This window comes from Amphiura filiformis, chromosome 11 (assembly GCF_039555335.1).
Source record: "Amphiura filiformis chromosome 11, Afil_fr2py, whole genome shotgun sequence".
NCBI lineage: Eukaryota > Metazoa > Echinodermata > Ophiuroidea > Amphilepidida > Amphiuridae > Amphiura > Amphiura filiformis.
The window spans coordinates 49,920,709-49,942,923 of record NC_092638.1 but is presented as its reverse complement, the minus strand read 5'-3'; the positions used below and the strand labels follow the sequence as shown (position 1 = coordinate 49,942,923).

The following is a 22,215-nucleotide window of genomic DNA, read 5'->3' as shown; positions in this document are numbered from 1 at the left end:
AAGGGTCGCTATTCCGATAACCAAATTAAGTTCACTAATCTGAAGGTTCTTTAGTCCGAATATAGAATAAGGGTTAGGGTTAAGGGTTAGGGTAAGCGAGCCTTATTCATTATTCGAACTAGAGAACCTTATTCATTATTCGGACTAGAGAACCCGATATTCGAACTAGCAAATGGTAAATTACGTGTTCGGACTAGCGAACCTTTGGACTAAGTAGCCTTCGGACTATGGAACCTTCGGACCAGAGAGTTGTCACTGAAAAATATTTGCTCCTGCCATCCCATCCCATCCATCTTAATACTACACATTTGATAACAAAAATGAAGCAACTACACACCATTTCAAAACTGTTCCTCATTTTATGGCCAATATAACTTTTTTCCCCAAAAGAAATTATTTAACCACATTTACAATACAATGTTAGTAATAAAGATTTGAACACGGGACCTTTGGGTTAAACGTCCAGTGCTCTAACAACTGAAGTTGAGTATGAGGGGAAGAGAAAAAATAGAGGTGGTCTTTATTAATGCAAGCGTTAAATTTGAAGCTTTAACCTACCCACCTCTAGACTCTGCATATTATTCAATTTGATATGTTGAGGAGGCTTGAGGTGGGTGGTTTCAAGTTTCAAATAGACGCTTCCCACATCCATGTCCCGACCACTTAGCCTAAACAAAAGTTATTTGTGCAATTGTGGTAATTATTCCCCACTCTGAATTCCTGCCAATTAGTTACCTTTTTCTGTAAATGCAAGTTTTTGCTAAATATGAGAGGTTACAGTTTTCAACAAGGTCCTTCAGCCGTCTGCTGATGTTTATAGCGTTAAAACGGAAGTGGTGTTCTGATTGGCTAATTGAATCACATCACAATATCTGCATGTCATTCGCCGCAAAACCCATGTGCCATCACATGATAGGATATGACCTAGTTCATTTCATGCGATAAATCAGGAAGAGCAGTCGCACACTGCTGAAGGACCTTGCTGAATACTATAGATTCTAGTACCAATCAAAATCAATGGCAAAATGTAATTGACAATTTATTAGCTGCATTTCTTTCCTGAAGGTATTCAATCTTTATACCCCCTCTTCCAAACAATGGAATGGTCCAAAATAGCATCAGAAAAACCAGACTGGTAGAAACACAATCACGACATTGTAATTGTTCAGTTGCTCAAAAAACTAGTTTAAAATGTACAAAAACTAGTTTAATAATGTTCAAGTACTTTTTCCAAACACAGGAGGTACTTTAGTTTTAGTGAATTGAGGCCATGTTATCAATTCAAATCCACATGTACATAGTATAATAGAGGTCACACATATCTTCATATCTTTGGTTGCAATTGTAATTTAAAGAGGTATTTATCATTTCAATGCACTACTCCGACTAACTCTTCGCCTCGAAAAGCTACATGCCATTGTCCTGTAAGATCGTGTATTCAGGTTCCGCAAAGAACCTTGGGATAATTAACTGTCAAGTGAATATTTTTACGGAATAAATTGTTGCAAGTGGGAAAGAAACCATATGTTTTTGCATCCTGAATATATATATATATATATATATATATATATTCAAACCAATTTGCCAGCTGCAGAATTCAAAAATTGGGCACTTTTAATGCAAGGTATTAGTGTTATCATTTGTATCACCTATTATAATACAATGCATCAAGAATAACCCGTAATTGGATATTATACTCACAAGTATGTATAAATATCTTTGGTGTAAGTAACAGCGGGAGTGCTTGGTATTTTTTACCAACGTTCGAATACAAACTACACTATCTTCCAGAGAAGAACAACACTCACTTGTTTTGTTCTTGTTGGGTCTGATTGGCTGATACAATAAGACGACAATCATCATACAATCTATAACAGACCAGTTATCTTATTGGCCGATTGATGCGTCAAGGCTGCGTTCGGCGCTCATGAAGTGTCACAAATGTTGCTAATTAACAGCTCACGTGCGTCAATCAGAGCAAGAGAGTGCTGTTCTTTTCTGGAAATTAGTTGTTGGGCAGGAAAAACCTTGTATGTGTCATTGGCCCCTGAACATGTTTAAAGCAAAACCTAAGTAAGTAACCTGCTGGCAGTTTTGTTTTAAGCATGTTCAGGGGCCACAAGTACATAGGAGGTATTTCCTGCCCAACGGCGATGAGCAAGTTAAATCTAAGATCAAAATCCACGACTGTCACCTCTAAGGCAGGGGTAACTATAACGACAATTTAAAAGCTACAAAATTTCTGACCCCATGCCTGGCTGTTCAATACGATCAAAAGCTTTATCAAGCTCTAAACCGTGCCAGTCTATTCAAGTATAACTGAAAGTTAACAAAAAATATTACTTAACTTTAATACTTCAAACCATTTAGTTCATATTTGTTATTCTTACCTACATATTCTAAAAATAAACTTTGAATAATACTTTTATAAAAAGTAACAATACAGAATTCTTTTTAAGGCAGTTTTTGAAGATGCCATTAAATCTTTCAAAAATAATTCAAACCTGTGCACAATTAGTATTACAATTTTTGTAAATATATGGGGGGAAAATAAAATTTACTCTACATGCATTGTTTCAAGCATAATTTCCGAATACCAGACAAAATAAATATCTAATCTAAATAAAGGCTATATCATAGAATTAAAACCAGAGACCCGGACTCGACCCCCATCTTGATGCGTGCATAGGTATTTGAGTTTTGTTTGAAATGCACCCAAAAGTGCTTGTGCGCGATACTAGACACATGGCGCAACGAAAACTGTATCCGAGCAACGCAATAGTGTGATTATCAAAGTCGTTCCATGTACCATCGGCAAGGACCCGAATACCCCCAGTTTTTCCCCATGACTAACCGCGCTATTGAACGTGGTGGTATAGGCAGTCCTGGTTCTCTGGTTTTAATTCTGTGGGCTTCATACAATTACTGGTTAATTGTATGTAACAATATTAAAAAATATCAAAGAATACCAAAATATAACTACTTGGGGATGAAATCAAAACTTGACCGCCGGTTCCCATTGTTTAGAACAATAGTAACCGGACGGAACCGCCGGTCGAGTTTTGATTTCATCCCTTAACAACATGGAATCAAATGAATACACTTCGCATCAGCTGACTTTGGAACCTTAACCAGTCACATGTCACTAAAGTTTGTTTGGCTTATTTAAGGCGAAAGACTCGTAACACTGGTGTATTGATATAGAATGACGTGCACCCAGTTGGGAGCAGTGCTTAAGCTAGTTGTGCATTGCATAATGCGTGACTGGCACATGCTTATGTGTTATGCGAGCGTGACTTGGGACTTTATAGACATGCTCAATAACGAAAGCTAAACGAAAGCCGAACAAACTTAAATCCAAAACAGGCAGTGATCAAAACAGTCAGAATTATCCTGCCCTATAGAGGCCCTGCATGCTTTTATCAACTGGCATCCAAGAAAGGATTCGAACTGGTATCCTTGGCCACAATACAGTCAATTCAATACTGCTGGAATCAATCAATGGTGCATGTTTTATAATTTCCAATTCCATGGAATAAACCAGAGTGTATGCAAGATATATGCTTCTATTGAACAGACTTGACCATTCGGACATGATTGCAGCCAACTACATCGCCTGTAGGACCTGTACAGGAAAAGAGTACCCTAATGTGTGATTTCAAGCTACGGCCCTAGTTGATATAGTGATTCAATTCTCATTGAACACTAACTTACAAAAATTAAATTAAATTCTTATTGAACTTTTCAGAAAAGATTTTGGGAGCCTAAGTACACATGGAGTACCTCATCTTTGATGAACTACATAGCAGAGGTGTCTGTATGTGTAACTTTTTACCCCATGGGCCCTACTGCCTGATTGGTTAATTACATGATATAATCATATGAATAACCAATCAAAATAGGGCTTTCAGAACTCTTAGCAATTTGAAGCTTAACCCCCGTCAATCTTCCGTCTATTCGTACCATATCTCTGATTGGCTCAATTCATGATATAGCCCTCTTTAAAACCAATCAAAACAGTTCTTAAAGACCTATTACGGCTGGTAGTACCCACAAAATTAAGCTGGTCAAGTCCTGTGTTATATCCTTTACATATGTTCCAAGCCAGGCAACGGGAATTGCTGAGCAAAATTCTCTACTTCTTCTTTGAGGGTGTTGACCTTGGCAACGATGGCTGGGTTTGTGGCAAGGGTCTCCTTGAATTCTTTAAGGGTGGGTCCTGGTGACGCTGCCACCACTTCCTTTGTCAGCTGCAAACCTGTGGAACAAGAAATTGTAATCATTAGAAGAGATTTCTAAAGCTGTTAAATACCGCATTCTTTTCTAATTAGGCCTAAATAAAAAATTGTTTGAATGGCGTAACCCAAGCAACCCTAAAAATAGGCCTGACCCTAGGTTTAAAAAAAATTTTAATTTAAAAAATAGGCCCAACCCTAGACTAGTTTTTCTTATTTTTTAGCAAAAATTTTTTAATTAAAAAAAAAAAATTAAAAAAAAAAAAAAAAAAAAGTTCCAAGATCTTTATCATACGCAATTTACAGTTTAAAATGTGCGTAAAATTTTTTTAAATGCCTACCAACCGACCTACCCTAATTTTTTTTTATGTTACGCCAATCAAACAATTGTTTTAGGCCCTAACTCCCCAGGGCCTTGCATTTTCCAAAAGGGAGCATTAAGTAGATCTCTTTTGTACAATAATAATTCCCATTAAAAATAATAAAAATAATATCTCTGTCAGTGCTGCAGTGCTCCACAAACAATAAGGAATTTCTACAAATACATTGCAAGGCCTTCCCTACTATCTTTCACACTACCACCAATCAGATGCCTGCTGAAGTCTGATGGTATCTGACGCAACGTGGCAAAGTGAGTTGTAAAAAAATTAGTTCCAGTTTTACAATTTATAAAATAATGTTTAAACTACTGGATGAATTATCTGTACACCAAGATATTCTTTTTTGATGTTTTTGTAATTTGTAAAAGACATACATGTTTTGCAAACATCAATCAGTATTCGTCGTTGGGCAGGAAAAACCCTATGTGTCTTTGGCCCCTGAACATGTTTAAAGCAAAACCTCCTGTGTAACCTGTTGGCAGTTTTGCTTTAAACATGTTTAAGGGCCAAAGGCATAGGAGGTTATTTCCCTGCCCAACGACAATATACTTATGTAACACTAAGTTAGAAAATATACATCTATCGAATCATCTAGAAAGACAACAATGACGATCTGAAAGTTTACAAAATGATATGAAAACAATTATACAACTCACCTTTATCAATAAAGTCGGCCACTTTCTCAAAATCACTTGCAGTCAAGTTACGAGATGTAAGTGCTGGTGTGCCGATTCTCAACCCACTGGGCTTGAGGGCACTCTTGTCTCCTGGACATGTGTTCTTGTTCAATACTATAGAGATGGCCTCAAGTACCTTCTCACCTCTGGCACCATCCAGCTCCATAGGTCGAAGGTCAAGAAGAATAAGATGTACATCTGTACCACCTGGAAGGTCAAAGGGTAAGAAAGTGGTCAGTAACTGTGGGATTTCTACTGTAGTTGAGTTCATCACTTGTGACAAGGCTGCACTAGCATACAGGGGAGGTGAGGGTTTTGCATCAGTTTGGACAATTAGAAGGCAGGGAGGATAACTTTTGGAGCCAAAAGATCAAGACCCAAAGACCCATACTCAACAGGGATGCCGGATACGACCTGCCCGCCATCTACAGTTTGTCCACTCTGAAGTACAAAGTGACAACGCGCGCGTATACAGCGCGTAAAGAGTGCGCAGTGTTGCGTCTCTGCTGCAGGTATGCATGCTTTCAAAGTCGGCACAATGTGTGCGTCCGTGTCTGTACTTTCAGAGTAGACTGACACAAGCTACGTCGCTTTTCAATACAGATCCTAAAAAGGTAACCTTTTGCTTATTGCTACTACTACTGGCAGTGCTCCACAAACAATATAAAATTTCTGTCCCCATAAAGACTGTCCATAACAATGTTCACACATGGATAAATCTGTGACAGATGTTTTGAAAATACAGGAAATGTATTAGAGGTGTTATCGACATATGATTTCTAATTTGACACTTCGTCAGGGGAAAATTACGACAATCGCCACGTGTCGACACTCGTAATGAGATCTAAAAAATGCTGAAAAAATTGATAGATAAGCTTATTAAGTCATGCCGATTTAAGTTACGATCGCCGATTTCCAGTGTAAACATACTTCCTGGTTCGTAGGTTTCCGGGTTTGGGTCAATTTCAGAAGGTAATTTTTGACTTTCCGATGAAAACATGATCGTACAGTAAGCTTATTTGGACAAAATAGCATGGAAATTACATTTTTTTTAAATTTTTATATATATCGTAGTGTCGAAAAGGGACAGTTTATTTTGACACGTTGGATTTAGGGTCATGTCGACAATAATACGACACATACAACAATCGATAACACCTTTAGAAATCATGTATGGTATTTCAACAGCATTTATGGTAGTTTGGTTGAAAAAATGGTAGAGGATGTTTATTACGGGGGAGCGTTTAATAGAGAATATATGTGACCCGCTTTGACGAAACCTGTCATAAGTCAATAATTTTGAAAATTGAGTTTTTGATGTCATCATTTAGTATAGGTCTTCAGCTTTCATTTGATACCAAAATTACGTTTCTGAGACCTGTGGTCCTCATTCTACGGTCTTTCAACAGGAAGATGGGAAGTGACACATAAAGAAAAGGCAAATGCAAGAAAAATGGCTTTAAAGTTGTAAAATGGTTTGCCTTGGTTTGGCTCAGAAAATGCTAGATTTTGGTGCTTTTAGACATTAAAGAATATTTTGTTTTCAATGGTAGATTAAAGTAAACACATTAAGGAATTAAAAAATAATAAAAACTGAAAAACAAAATCCGCAAGGTTTTCCACCCCTTTCCCAACTTTGACTCGCCGTATCTCAAAATGGCTGAGTGTGACTTATGGCGGGTTTCGTCAGAGCGGGTCAAATATGGTATAGTGCATTTTTTTTCAAATTCACAGTGACTTGAGTAAATTAGCTGGTGTTATCAATACATTTCCATTTGTATGCAATTTCTTTGCCAGGTTTTAATTTTTTAGAATTTTTATTTTACCTGTTGATATCTTATAACCACGGCTCATTAGACTCTTGCACATGACGCGGGCATTTTCAATAACGTTCTGACAATAGGTCTTGAACTCCGGTTGCATGGCTTGCTTCAAGGCTACAGCTACACCTGTACAAAAAAAATCAGAAAATGTAAAAAAAGATAATACTTATTGCTTTTCTTCTATGACTTGTTTCACAGACTCAGAAAGAGAAACCAACATGGCCACCTGAATTATCACTGATAACTTTTTCCAACAATCGGAAAATCAAACCCCTCTTGCTTCTTTTCAGAGACTACACCCAGTGATACTATGCACTCTAGAGAATGAAGGTCGGTGTGGAATAATCTCAGTACATAAAATAATTGCCTACCTGCTATTGCGTGCATATGAGGTCCACCTTGTAGTCCAGGGAATACAGCCTCATTGATTGGTTTCTCAATTTCATACATCACCTGGGTGCCATTCTTTAATGTTTTCCTTACACCTAAAAAGTATGATAATTCAATTAGAGAAAATAATTAATACTAGCATTGTAGCACACAAAATATCCCTTACCAAAGTGAACAGCTAACTAAGCCTTCACAAGGCTGTTACTCAGCAGTTGTAAGTTTGAACAGCCAGTAGCTTAGCTGCTACATGCTTGGAACAGCTATAATTTAGCCTTCACATTTTGAACAGCTATAATTTAGCCTTCACATTTTTGAACAGCTAGTTTAGCTATAGCTGTTCGATTTTTGAACTTGGCTTATAGCTGTCAGCCAGTTTTAGCCTTCACTTCCTCAGTGGTTGACCCAAGGGTCAAATAGGTGCATGATGGGAATATATTTCTAACTGCCATTTTAAACTGGTGTGGATGAATACGAGATGGAATTCTTTGGACGTTTCCAGCTTTATTTACAAGCCTGTTTTCCACTTTTTACATTTGGGATGCATATTATGTGGACAATATCATATGTAATGCATGTAGTTATCTTTGTGTGCAATAATATATGCTGCATCATGGATAATGTAAGTATATAGTTAAGCTTAAATATGACTATTATGTATACTTTGTTATATAGGTTATAGGCAGTTTCTTGAAATATGGAATGGTCTAGTGCAATGGGAAGGAGGAGCTAGTATATTGGGGCATTAATAATTGCAATTTGCAAAACATCAAAAAATGGGCAACTCACACACACCGAATGGCTGCAGTGTATCAGGAACTGCAGTAGCTATACATGTAGTTCGTTATCGAACAGCTAGTGAAGGCTATTATATAACAGGTAGTGAAGGCTATTATTGAAAAGGCTAGTGAAGGCTGTCACTAGCTGTACCTAATTTACATAAATTCATCATTTTGCAGGCTTAGTACATGCTAAGTGAAGGCTATAGTCATTGAACAGCTTAGTAGAGGACCAGCCTGTAGACTCTGTGACTAAATCATAGAACAAAAGTTTGAGAGTCATTTTGGGATATTTGATTGATTCTGAATAAATTTAGCTTGGGCTCACCTCCTGAAACTTCCGGGCATTCTAGAGAGGGGTCAATCAAGGTCACATGGGGGTCAAATTTTCAGAGTGCTCCAATTAGGCCTATGTCAAGTAATATATCAAAATACTCGTCTGGTCATGAGAATTCCAAAAATGTATAGTTTGTAATGCGTCAGACCTTTCTAGAGGGCGCTTTGATGAAAAATTTCCAAATGTCATTGACCTTTTGAACAGCTATTGAAGGTTATTATTGAACAGCTAGTGAAGGCTGTCACTAGCTGTACCTAATTTACATAATTCATCATTTTGAAGGCTTAGTACATGCTACTATCTGAAGGCGAAATTACCTGTTCAGTGAAGGCTTTCAAACAGCTAATTCAAGGCTTTCATTTATTTTACAATCATGTAAAATCAGCCATTTTGGGGTCAAAATTTTGGCTTAACATTTTTAGAATATATGTTTGCAGAAAATCTTCAGATTTTGGTGATATCTTAGGGTAATTTACTAATTATTTAAGCTTACAGAAAAAAATTTAAAAAACCTGCCCGACAGGTTTTTTTTGTCGCCTTAGTACACTTTGCTTCAGTGTCTTGTGAGCTTTCTTGCGTGTCTGGTTTTTCAATGTAATTTGTTTGAATTTGCTTTAAAAAGTAGCCGGCGGCGGCGCTACTATAGGTTGAGTAGCCAGCATTTTCGCTGGCCACCATGGCTTCCAAGACATCTGTCTTATTCCTCTACCCTTCAGAATGACATTTCTCTTGGTACAGTGGAAACTTGTCAACACAAAATCTGTTAGCATAAAATGTACTTTCAGATACACCATTGCATCGGATGAAAAGAACAGCCCTGGTTTTATGAACTCACATTATTTTGGTGGCCTATATTCAGTGCTTTACCACCGGACAACCTGAAGAATCCATACACCACTAAACAAAGTAAACATAGCAGGTAACATGAGAATTCTCACATTTCACAATACAATGCGCCGCCAACGGTTACTCTTGCTAGTCCCATTTTTGACCTCCAGGCTCCAGCCTCGACATCGCCTTGCTAACCACCATTGGATTTTTACGCGAGTGTGATAATAATGCTGAAAACAGCTCCACCAGGGATTCCTTGTGATCAATAGATTGAAAATGGATCTAATACAATTAATGTAAACTGCTGTTTAGTATTAGTGTGCATTCACATGTAACATAATTATATTGACATTTAAACACATTAAATGTTCCTGTGTTACGGCTTATTTGTGACAACTGAATGCGAAATTACATGCAAGTGCTTGGTGATATCTACTTCTGGGCCTGGCTAGTCGACCAATTACCCACAATTCAACGCACTATGACGACCGTCGCATTTAAACCGAAAGGGGCGCATAGATTGCGAAATGCGAGAATTACCATGCCTGCTGTATTTTAGGCGTATTTATAATGGCTATGTTACTTTTTGTGACGACTTCATTTGTGGCATGGATCCTGAAGGACACATGTGTCGCTTACCTTTGCGGTAGAATATAATTCCAGCTCTAGGACCCCTCAAGGTCTTGTGTGTGGTACTAGTGACAATATCACAGTATTCGAATGGGTTAGCGACAACACCGGTAGCGACGAGACCGCTTACGTGGGCCATATCGGCAAGCACGTAGGCACCGTGTTCGTCTGCGATTTGACGAAATCGGGCGTAGTCAAGATTCCTAGAGTAACAGCTCATACCTGAATGACAAAAAAACCCAATTAAATAGATTAAAATCATACTATTTTATGCTTGTAAGTGGTGTGCAACCACTAATTTATACTTAAGAAATAAAGGGTAATGCATGATCCTTTACACGAACATAATGTGTCCGAGGCAGTAAAAACGTAAATAATGTGCACTATAAAGTTTTGAAATTCATGAGTTAAACAGAAAAAAGAGAAACAATTCAGTAAGCCCCAGCAAAAAAACGCAATCTCGGTTTTCTCGCTGCAATTCTCGCTATTGAGTAATTATTTCAATAAAGCAAGGTGTTTAATTTAATGCCCTACAAAGCTCCGAAAATCGTAACTTCCTTGCTGTGTTGACAACTCATGTCATCAAGTAAGCTTAAAATGCACTCACCAGTGTGTACGTTCAGTGCTTAATTGGTCTCTAAAATGGGCAAAAATGTCATTTCAAGGTAATTGAATACGATATTATAGTAGTTTGTCAAATTTATTTAACCGAGGAAGGATTTATTATGTAAACAACACCTTGAGGTGGAAATAATTGAATTCCTGTTTACATTTTGCCGTCCTTTCGATAGTGATCGGCGGCCATATTGTGTACATAAAAAAAGGGGGGGCGGCGATTTTCTGGGAAAATATCGCTTTTTATTGTTATTGGTCTCATTTTTTGCCTTCAAAAATTGTGTTTTTTGCCCGGGCCTACAATTCAGTAAAGTTTAACTGTTGACAAAGTTATTTTTAGAGGTTAGGTTATCATAACATTATCTTTAATCAGCTTTCTACGATAGGAAAACAAACTTGATACAGCTCTTCCCAACTTAGATACACTGCAATTGTTTTACAGGCTTGCCCTGACCATGACTTTACCTTGTAGATAACCAGTTATCTTATTTGGTGCTTGTTCTCCTTTATTTATACCTTAATGTAACTTGTACATTAAGGTATAAATACAGAAAAACTGTATTTCATGCTTATAACATTGACAAAAACATTGAAATTGTGCAACTTCACAACAGCAGTCCCCACACCATTTGACATCCCCAAAATGCCAAGTTTCTCAAACTACAATAATGGATTGTCACGGTGTATGAAGGGACTGGAAACAGATTATTGATAGCTATTGTTATCAGACTATCTTTTACGACCTTTGATTACATGTTTGATTTCTTATTATTTAATCATGTTGCTCAACAAAATACCAAACATACCATCAAATTATTCCAATATCTTCTAAAGTTATGTCAAATTGCAGGTGGTTAAAATGTAATTATTTTGCTCATAGGGGGTTGTTTTCGAAACATGGACCCATTTGAAGTCAGGGGTGTGATTGGTGCTTTCTGAAAAAAAAACCAAGGCAATGAAATTGCGGCGGAGCGAGCGGAGCTCTCGCCCGTGGCGGCGGGGGTCCAGGGGCCAGCTCAAGGGCCCCTGGTGGGGTCCAGGGGCAACGCCCTGTTGTGGGGTCGAGGGGGCGAAGGCCCCCTTAAGCCAGAGGGGTTTTACACACTTGAGCACCACTGGAGATGCAATTTCATGGGGTAAAATGCAAAAATGAGAAACTGTTAAAATACTTCACTTTATAGTATAAAAACATTTATTATCTGTGAATACATACTTCCAGTATCATATCATTCATATATACACATGAGAAATTGCATCACCATTTTTGCACAGTACAGTGTGTCTATAAATCATCCAGTCAGGGTTCTAAGGAATTTTCATTTTAAAATTGGAGATTTTCTCATATCCGAACTGAAAATTCGAAATGTGACATCTCTGTTAAGCATTTAGCTCTTGGTCCATGGCCACTCCAAAAGCAAAAAAAAAAAAAAATTAAAAAAAAAAAAAAATTTTGTTTTGTTTTTTTGAAAATCCGATTTTTTTTTTTTAAATCCCAAAAATCCGGAAATCCGGAAAAAGCACACCCCTGGAAGTGTTTGGATGATTTGTCAAAACATGGACCCATGTGTCTTAAAGGTCCACCATCGTTGGTCTGGTCAACAAGGTTTATGCAAGAACTATAAAATACCAACAATTACTAAATGTTTATACTAGGATTTGAGCAGGTAACCTTGTCCTTACATATATCACTACTATGTTCTTTTAGATGGTCTTGGTGAGTTGGACAATTTTATTAACATGGATTATGTTATGCCATAAAATGCTAAGCTTGTGTAACACTTTATGAATATATCCAGATGTGCTGTTACCTCTTTAACCCTTAACAGCTTCAGGGCTTTTTGGCGACGGGAAGGGAAAGAAGGAAGGAAGGAATAAAGAGAGAAAAGAAAGAAAGAAGTTGTTTGCTCTGGGTGGGATTCCAACCCGAGACCCCTCGCATGCCAAGCACACGGTAGGCGACACCTTGCCATGGGTCTTGGGCTTCGCTGGCCAGAGAAACCGTGCCTATATATCACTTAGGGCGATTGTGTCATCACACCACGTGGGATGCACAGCACGCACGAACAGCGCATATATCAAGTAGTATTTTGTAGTACATGTACATGGTACGGTTAGGGTTAAGGATTTTCTGTGAAACATCTAACTACATGTCTAGAGATTTTGTTTTGAAAAAAAGACCCATGTGGGCAATACACGACCAGTTCCACCAAGCATTCACTTCTGGTTGGCGTAAACATCGGCTACCACTTCCGTGACCTAATGGGACATACGCTGACCATCGCTCGCACTGCCACTACTCCTGGCAGCGCCTACCACTACTCCTAGCAACTTGGGCCTACTAAGTTACGCTGGGGGTACATCCGACAATGTGAACACAGCTACATGAATATTCTACATTCAACAGTATCATTCTTACCAGCAATGATCATGTTAGGATGAAAGAGACGTGCATTAACAGCTAAGGCATCATAATCAATCAATCCTGTCTCTGGGTTCACCTTGTAAGGCATGGACTCAAAGAACACTGACGTGGCCGAAATCTTCTTCTTACTCGTCATGAAACCATGAGTGAGATGGCCGCCGTCCGGTAGGTCCAATCCCATGATGCGGCCATGGGGACCCACAACCGCTGTGTAGACGGCAAAGTTGGCTGGTGAGCCTGAATATGGCTGAACGTTCACGCCCCACTTTTCGGGGTCGAGTCCGTAGGCTTCCAACGCACGTCTTTGGCACATACGCTCCAGTTCATCATAGTACTGCGTACCACCATAATATCTGCAATTTAAAACAGATATAATGTCATGATCAATTATTGTAAAGTTATCTCATTTTAATAAGTACTTACAATTACCAATCGAACAGGCCTAGAAATCTGTGGCAGTGCGAGAGAATCCATTTGTGAGAATCCTTCATTCCCGCAAATTTAGGATTGTCTCAATTATCCCGCTGCCCCAAAAAAATTTCCCTTTATCAGTCTAATTCAGTCAGTCACCAAATCTAAAATGGCAATGGAACGATTCAGTATTATTGTGCAATATATTAATGACTGAAGTAAATTATACCATAATTTGCAAGTTTTTTGCGGGGGGGTCACTTGCTTAAAATATGAAGTATAGGCAGTCAAACCGGGAGTTTCACAAGTTAGTTTCACGAATCTACATGGATTACAGGGATATTTGGGGAGTGCAATAGGACTGTTGACTTGACCTTCAAGATAAACGAATGGCATCCTCTCATCCACACGCAAACATACAAAAACACACGCATACCTTTGTCCTGGGTATCCTTCACAGTACTTGTTCTGTAGACAAGACCCTAGTGTTTCTAAAACTGCCCTGCTGGTGAAATTCTCGGATGCAATCAATTCCAGACCTCTCTTCTGACGGATCTTCTCCTTGATGATGAGGGCGTGAATCTCGGGGTCGTTGCTTTCCAGCGGCTCGTCCCCAAACCATTTGTGACTGCCACCATTGGTCGCTGATTTGCCGTTTACATGGGGTTCACCACCTGCCATTATGTCCACCTAGTTTTTGGATGCAAATGAATAAAAATAAATTGCATATGACTATATCGACTATTCAGTGCCAGAAGTGGGTAAGAACATTATATCTGCCATGTGCAACTGCCATGTGTAGATTAGTACAATATACTGTGTGTAAATTACCAAATGTTCACAAGGCAGCTATTGCACTTACCCACTTCTGGCACTGAGCACGCGCAGTCGATATATATATGGGAACTGTTTACATGGTTTATGATCGGCGGCCACAGCCATGCGTTGATAGCTCACTGATGGGAGGGACAAATGAGATGATAATACAAAGGACAAAATGACACACAGTTTACATCATAAAGAAATTTACCAACTTTATGTTCATGAAAGAAGGTCAGGGAAGTTGATAACCATTTACATGATGTCTAAGTGGACTATCATCATTTACTTCAAAAAGGGGGGGTATACATAGGGATACGGGGGGTGTCATAAATTTTTGGAAAGAAAAATAGGATGGGGTCATAAAATTTTTGATGACTAAAATGAAGGAGTCACAAGATGACCACAGATAGTGTTTATTTTATCCAAAAAGACCAATTTCGTTACAATTTTAGCCTGTTTAGGGGCTAGGGGGTAAGGTGTATCAGTGGTGGTACTGGTGGGGGGTCATACAATTTTTGTTGCAGAAATAGGGGGGGGGGAGGTCGCAATTTTATTGACACCAACTTTTTGTTAATTTGGGAACCCCCTCCGAAGAAAATAATAGCCCCCCCTTAAATCAGGTCTTAATATCATTATTAATTTACATGCAATCTTTGATCACGGTCATCGTCACATAACTTTCTAAAATATTCCAGATTTCATCCTTATTTTATACCCTTTAAAATCATACCATTACCAAACACATTCTGATGGCTCCTTGCTTTGGTCTTCAAAAATCAATATTTCCCAGAATTTTGTTTGTTTTCTATTGAATTTTGTCATGTTTAATGAAATTTATCTTCTAATACTTCTATAATGCCCTGGGAAGACTATTATGCTAATTTTGTGCAAGCAGGTCACATGCAGAGAAGATATCTTACCCTTCCCAGGGTTCTTTGCAACATGATGCATCCCCTCATTTCAACAAATGACACTCCCATTACTCTCACCTGTACAGATTTGCTTTGTTTTCATTTTGAAAATAGACTGGCTGAACATGAGTCAAGAAATAAACATATTTTGCAAGATCTGGATGTGCTCTGTTCAGTGTTCACTGAGGTATATTTTGCCCCTATGTCGACCCATGTGGCACAACATGTAGCAAATCAGTACAGAAAATTGAAATGAGAGAAATGCATTATGGGAAGTGTAAGATATCTTTTCTAGGTCACATGTACTTTCTCTGCCTTCTTGGAAATCAGTGCTTTGTCATTGAAGAGGCTAACCTGTCTAAAGAAAGTTAAAATAATTTTAAATAAATAGATGATGATGCAAGGCTCACTGATTGCAACAGTAGGTCCATTGATGATACATGTATTATCGGTAGGCCTCTCATGCACATGATTGCCATCACTGGATGGCAGTGTCTGATGCAAGGGTGAAAATAAGTGGGAGACGGGAACTGTTTGGCCCTAGAAACCCTGAAATGGCCCCTGGTCCCATCTAAATTTAAGCTGACCAGGGGACACTTTTGTTCAGAAACTGGCCTCTGGTCACTATACCCAAAAATTCAATTCCATAGCCATGATGAACTTATCCAGAACAAATATTGGGCCCCTTGTTGATTAGAAGTGGCCCCTGGTTCCATGTTGAATGAAGTGAACCAGGGGCCATTTTGTGTAAAAAGGAGCCCCTGGTTCATCATTTCTTATTTTCACCCTTGGTCTGATGTGTTATGGTTTGATGGTGTTTGTGTAATTTATGTACCGGTATAACATGAACATGGTGTAGCTGGGAAGTGCATTTAGTGTGCCCCCCCCCCCATTGGTGGACCTCTTACTTGGTGTCACCATAGACTAAAGAAAGAGAGCCTATGGTGTCACTCATGTGTTATTTTAATTGAAAAATTTGCTAATTTTTCTCCCTGTATATCAAATATGAAAGAAATCTAATTCTATGGGTTAACTACTAAGCTTGTTGAGTTGGCAAGGAACGACTCAGCAAGATTTTTTTTTGATTAACATTAGTTACAAAACAACAGATTGCCCAGACAAGGTAAATTTATGGTCAAGTTCAAGTATCATTGTAACCTTAGCTATAAAATTTGGAATGAGGTTTGAACCCAATATTAACCTTTTAAAAGATTTTACACATTACACATGGGTGTAATATAAAGCTTGATGCCAATGTTATATTCAGGTACGGTATTAAAAATGCTGAATCATTTTGGCCTACAGTTTACCAAGATCAAAGCCCCCCCCCAAAAAAAACCAACACTTTCCTATATTTTATTAAAATCATTTAAAGGTCCAATCATCCGGAGGATTGTAAAAATCATAAAAATTAAAGATTTTTTTGGAACCTTGTTTAATAGTGTCATTATAGATGATAATATACTGTGCAAAGGTGGGTGATGGACCCCTAAAGTTATGGTATCACAATAGCTCACAATGATAGTATACATAGTATAAAGAATATAAAATTATTGGCGCCCTGTAGTGTACTGATGCTTTGCATCAGAGTTCTTGTTTCAGTACTTTTTGGGTATGGAAAAAATACACACTAAAGGGTGTTATGGAAGAAAGAAGCCCTTTCCCCATTGAAAAACATGTGAAGTCATGGAATGTTATGTAAACATCCCTTGAAAATTAAAGTATGGAAAAAATTAAGCCCTTATTTCCCTGCCACCACTAAAATACCTGTATTCTTTACAGCCACCACCGTCCACCACCCCTGACCAGTCATAGCACCCAACATTTGTAATTAGTCATATTGGGTATGAAACAAAATTAATGTAGTTGAACTAAGTGATACTGTAAAGCTTAATTTCACTAGTACTTAATTTTGCTAATTGCCATTGACCACCATTTTTGTGGGTATTTAATTTCGCTAATCCATCAATTCATGTGTAGGCCCTACAACTTAAATGCAAAACTGTTAAATTTGCGGGTATTTAATTTAGCGAATTAAGGCTTCTAGCGAAATTAGCAATATTAAATTCCTAGCAAAATTATGTGGTTTAATTTTAACAGTAGTTGGTTGCACTCAGAGAGGATATCTCACACTTCTCAATCCCACAATGCATTTCTTCCATTGAACTGATTTGCTACATGCAGTGCAACATGGGTCTATACTGACGAAATGTACCTCAATGGACAGAGCCCATCCAAATCTTGCAAAATATGTTAGGCCAAGTAAAATAAAAAAACATGTTTCACGTCCGGGTTTTTGAAAAAAAGGAGGAAGAGGGGGCTTTTTATTTTCTATTTTTTATTGCAAAATTGGTGTAAATACCCATAATTAGAGCTGTTTTAGCATATATACAATAATGCCTGGAAAAAGGAGGAGGCCTCTTTTTATTTGTTGTTCTGAGAGGTAGCCCTCCTCTAATGATCACAAAACCTTCCAAAAGTGTTTATTGTATATTAGCAAGGCTATAGAAAGCATCTCTACTTCCTAGACATATTTTTTGAAAAGTTATAACTGAATTTCAAAAATAAAAAAATAATTGAAGAAACCTCAAAAAAGGAAGCGGGAGGGACATGAAACATGTTTATTTTTTTATTTGGCCTTATTTCATGACTATCGAGCCATGTTTAGCCAGTCTGTTCTCAAAATGAAAACAAAGGGAACCTGTAGTAAGTTACATGGATCGAATCCATGGGTTCCTGCAGGCTGCAGTCACCCATGGAAAACAGGGTACTGAAAACCAGTACAGCATGTTACTGTGCAGTAGGCCACTTGAGGTAATCAATATTGGTACTTGAATGGCATGAATCAGTGACTTTTTGCTCATTGTAAGACTGTAGTGTTAAAAACTTGATTGCATAACATTCAAATTGCCAACTGATATCCTTTGTATTTGAGTTGTCAGTTGATGGTATTAGAATAGTCATGAAGAAAAACATTAAAAAAATGTCAACAAAACATGCTACTGCAGAACTCAATGCCTGTGTGTGTGTCTGAGGGCCGATGACACACAAAGTAATGGCCGCGGGAGTATCATTTGATGAAACAAGGCGACATATCATATTGCAAAGGATTCTGGGAAGGGTAAGAAATTATCTTCTCTGGGTTGCACTCATGGATGAAGTAGAAATCAACAAAGATGATGCCCGTCACTTGTTTTAAAATTTGGAAAATGCCAATTTGCATGGCAAAGATGTCAATGAGAATTATGAGATGAAGTGAATGGAAAGAGTCTCTGAGGAAATGTGTTGGTAATTACCAATTATATCCAATATCCTTAGAAGTATGGTTGTTTAAATTCCTAAAATTAAACAAAAATAATCAAACCAGTGACACAACATTGAGTTACACATGATTATGATACACAATATAAACACCACATGTTATTAACAGAGATGTCAACAAGTCATTTTTTGCAAGTCAAGTCCGAGTCACAAGTCCTTTTGTCCAAGTCCCAATTAAGTCAAGTCATTTTGAAGAAGTTGCAAGTCAAGTCAAGTCACAAGTCATCAAATCACAAGTCAAGTCGCAAGTAAGTCACAACTTGTCACAAGTCACTACAAGTCTATTCACCAGTTTTGTGTTTGCTGGGACAGGACTCCGAGTTTTCAACCCAACATACTTTTACTTCCCACGCCGAGCCCGTGTCGCTGATTGAGGGTACTATTTATTTATGTATTTATTTATTTATTTCCAGTTCAGGTTATGCCGGACAATCGACACGAGGCCCGGCCAGCGGATAATTCATTAATGTTATTGTAGGCCTATTAGGCCGTATAAAATTAATGTTTTGGTTCTCGTCCAGAGGATTTTCATGAATTGATGAGGGAGGAGGTGTTTTTTTTTTTTCTTTTTTTTTTTTTTTTTTTTTTAAAATTTTGTCAGTAGTTTTCGGTCTTCTTTTTTTTCGAGGAAACGATGAGGCCCTTTTTTTTTTTTTTTTTTTTTTTCAAATGTGAGATTCTGAGGATAAACCCCTAGAGTACCACAAAAAGACTTGGAAGTGATGCTTGTTCTCTAATAAACTTATTTATATGTATGAAGATTTCATAAATCATTCCAAAGTCTAAAACAATTGAAAAATCTATAAAAAAAAAAAATCTGACAAATCCAAGTCCAAGTCCAAGTCATTTTGTCTAAGTCACAAGTAAGTCAAGTCATTTTGCAAAAGTTGCAAGTCAAGTCACAAGTCCCAAATAGTGACTTGAGTCAGACACGACTCAAGTCTACATCTCTGGTTATTAACTTATGAAAATTAAATTTGTCTCATACATGTCTTTATGGACAAAGCCATATTATAACATTCACTGAAGAGAAGGCCCTCAAAAAATTTAAATTCTGGTTTTTACATGATTGTAATCACTTGAGTCTTGATTAAGTAATGTGTAAACAAAGATCAATCATGTCATGAGATGATGAATATTGAACATGATGAAGATACTCTGCAAAATTCAAGACTTAGGTGCTGTAGTGTAGATTTGTCAAAATCCAAGATTTTGAATAAAAGGCAGGAACCGTCATTGCATGTTATTATATGCTTTCCCATCTAATGAAAAGTAAGTTTGTATTAAAATACAATACATAAACCACATGTGCAATGGTGCAGAATTTTGCATTCATCCCATGTTACACAACTATTTCCCGCGGAATACACGCATATTGATCAAGAACAATAGCTCCTTCTTTATTGTAAATATCAGAAGAGTAAGAAAACCTACACACCTTACTACTGTCTTCTACACGTTGACGCTTTTCTGGGATGATGTCACTCATCTGTTTCCAAGAACGCAGAAGATTGTGAGAAAGAAATTGTCCGACGTCCTACACGATTCACGATCAGATGTTATGAGACAGACAGATTGAGTCCGGAAAACAAACCACAAAATTATAGTGTGCGCATTCAGAGCTGCATAAAGTTGGGACTGTGACTGCGGAGGTGCGGTTACTATCGGCAATGCAAGAGAGCATAGAGGCGAACAATGGTGTGTTTATATGCGAGCCCAAAATAGAGTTACATTGACTCACTCAAAATTCAGTTAGGGACCATTCACAAACACTTGTTAGGGGGCCTGGTGCAAAAAAAGGGGGGACCCTGAAAAAGTTTGACCCTCCTAAGGGCGGCCCTGAAAAAAATGACCACAAATTTTCCTGGAAAAATTTATAAGTTTATATGCTTTTCTATGGCATGGGGTTGACCCATAATTTTCATGTCAAAAAGGGGGGGCTGAAATTTTTGAGGTCTGTAAAGGGGGGGGCGAAAAAATTTCGCGATGAATTTTGTTTGCATTAGGCTCCCTTACAAGTGTTTGTGAACGGTCCCTTACTCTGAGAAGTCGGAGAAACTTTTGCAAACAGAAGACCAAACTGAAGCCATTTGATGGACCATTTTCGCACTACATTATTGTGTAAAATTTTAGTTTGAAAAAGCAAAAAAAAATTGTGAAATGACGGTACAATTGAAGCCATTCGTGGACAATTTTTTCACTATAAGCCTATTGTATATAGCTTTAAACATAAAGTGCAGGGTCAGGGTGTGCAAAGCAAGCAAAAAGGGCACTTCTTTTATGCATACACAGGGGGTGTCAGAGGGGGGAGGGTGTTCCACCCTGAGAATTTATCAAATTTTGCGATTTTAATATGCCTACTATTATTGTCAAAATTTTAGTGAAAAATGTGTGAAAATGAAGGCCCAAGAATGAAGCCATTCGTGGACCATTATTCACTATGGTATATATAGGCCTATAACTATAGCCTAAAGTTCTTGCTTAAAAGATGAAGTGTATACAGGTGTCTGCAAACAGAAGCGAAAACGGGCAGTTGTTTATCCAAACGCAGGGGTGTGTCTGAGGGGGATGTGGATGTGTGCATGACTTCCCTATGTGTATTCAGCTTTTTCACCCTTCTGTAGCTACATGTAACTGTGACACTAAAACTGCTTATTATGACTAAAAACTGCATATTTATGACTATGAGACTAAATTGTGACTTTACTACTACACTTTATAGAGACTTTATACATCCGTTTCCCGGATGGTGCTCCTGTAGAAAGGAGGGAATTACGACAATACTACTACTGTGGCAAAAGGTCCAATTGAAGCCATTTGGTGCATGATCCTTTTTACACTTAGTATCATTGCTCAGTTTCATACTTTAAAAAAAGGGCCCGAACTCAATTTGTAAAATTTTAAATGTTACACTGATCCACTGATTAAAGCATGATGCATGGATTGAGTGTTGCCAGCATTGCGAGTCCATAAATAGTGATGATAATAGGGCCTACTGACTTTGACCAAATGTGACGGGGCTGCAGTATCGGCGGGCGCGGGCCCGCATGCTTTTGCCTTCAAGCAATGCCTAAAATAATCACATATATAGGCCTATATATACTTCCGATCGACCCTACTGTAGGCCTGGGCCTACTCAATTAGGCCTGCATGCAATTATTAGGCTCCTTCTTTTTTTTCCCCACCCACCCTTTTTTCCCCCTTATTTTTTTTTGGCGCCCAAGTTAAACCCGCGCCTTGTTTTGGGAATATGTTATACGCCTATGCCGAAAAAGGGCACTCTCATAAGTTTTAAACGGCCAGCTTTTAAAATACCGGGGATTCAGCACTAGCAAATGACGAAACCGAGCCTATATAACTTCAAATCTTACATGTACAGTAACATAAAAAAGAGCCCTCTCTTGATCAGCAGTATAAAAAATAACATGGACGAATGGGCTATTTCAGAAAATAGATGCACACCCAGTGAAGTAGTATACAGACACGGTTATGATATATAATAATGATATTTATTATCACTGCCCTGGTATGATGTTCATCATGATTGGTCTTAAGTTTTGGCTGCCCAGATTAGGGCGCTTCACACCTAGAGTTCTGTGTACGCTTACGCGTAAGATAATAGTTCCTGGATAAT

General features: G+C 38.1%; 1 protein-coding gene across 2 annotated transcripts; it reads right to left on the bottom strand.

Moving 5' to 3' along the window:
* Window positions 1-339: 339 nt before the first annotated feature.
* Window positions 340-20,171, bottom strand: LOC140164949 (serine hydroxymethyltransferase, cytosolic-like). Of its 2 annotated transcripts, XM_072188349.1 has the most exons (9): window positions 20,020-20,159; window positions 18,557-18,598; window positions 13,964-14,217; window positions 13,111-13,469; window positions 10,089-10,301; window positions 7,487-7,600; window positions 7,119-7,241; window positions 5,272-5,499; window positions 340-4,258 (listed from the first exon to the last, which is right to left on the bottom strand). In XM_072188349.1, the coding sequence occupies exons 3-9, from the start codon at window positions 14,206-14,208 to the stop codon at window positions 4,089-4,091; spliced, it is 1,452 nt and encodes a 483-aa protein (XP_072044450.1). In that variant the 5' UTR covers window positions 14,209-14,217; window positions 18,557-18,598; window positions 20,020-20,159; the 3' UTR covers window positions 340-4,088. The 2 variants fall into 2 exon arrangements, with proteins under 2 accessions (XP_072044450.1, XP_072044449.1); XM_072188348.1 differs by lacking the exon at window positions 18,557-18,598 and having other exon boundaries at window positions 20,020-20,171.
* Window positions 20,172-22,215: the final 2,044 nt, after the last annotated feature.

What these genes read in the sequence shown, in the direction of transcription:
- LOC140164949 (XM_072188348.1), bottom strand. Translation starts at nt 20,070, where the DNA reads ATGAGTGACATCATCCCAGAAAAGCGTCAACGTGTAGAAGACAGTAGT. An exon ending in AATTATATTCTACCGCAAAG is followed by an intron (nt 7,601 to 10,088) that starts GTAAGCGACACA and finishes CATACTTTTTAG; the next exon opens with GTGTAAGGAAAACATTAAAG. An exon ending in TCATATGCACGCAATAGCAG is followed by an intron (nt 7,242 to 7,486) that starts GTAGGCAATTAT and finishes TTTTTTGTACAG; the next exon opens with GTGTAGCTGTAGCCTTGAAG.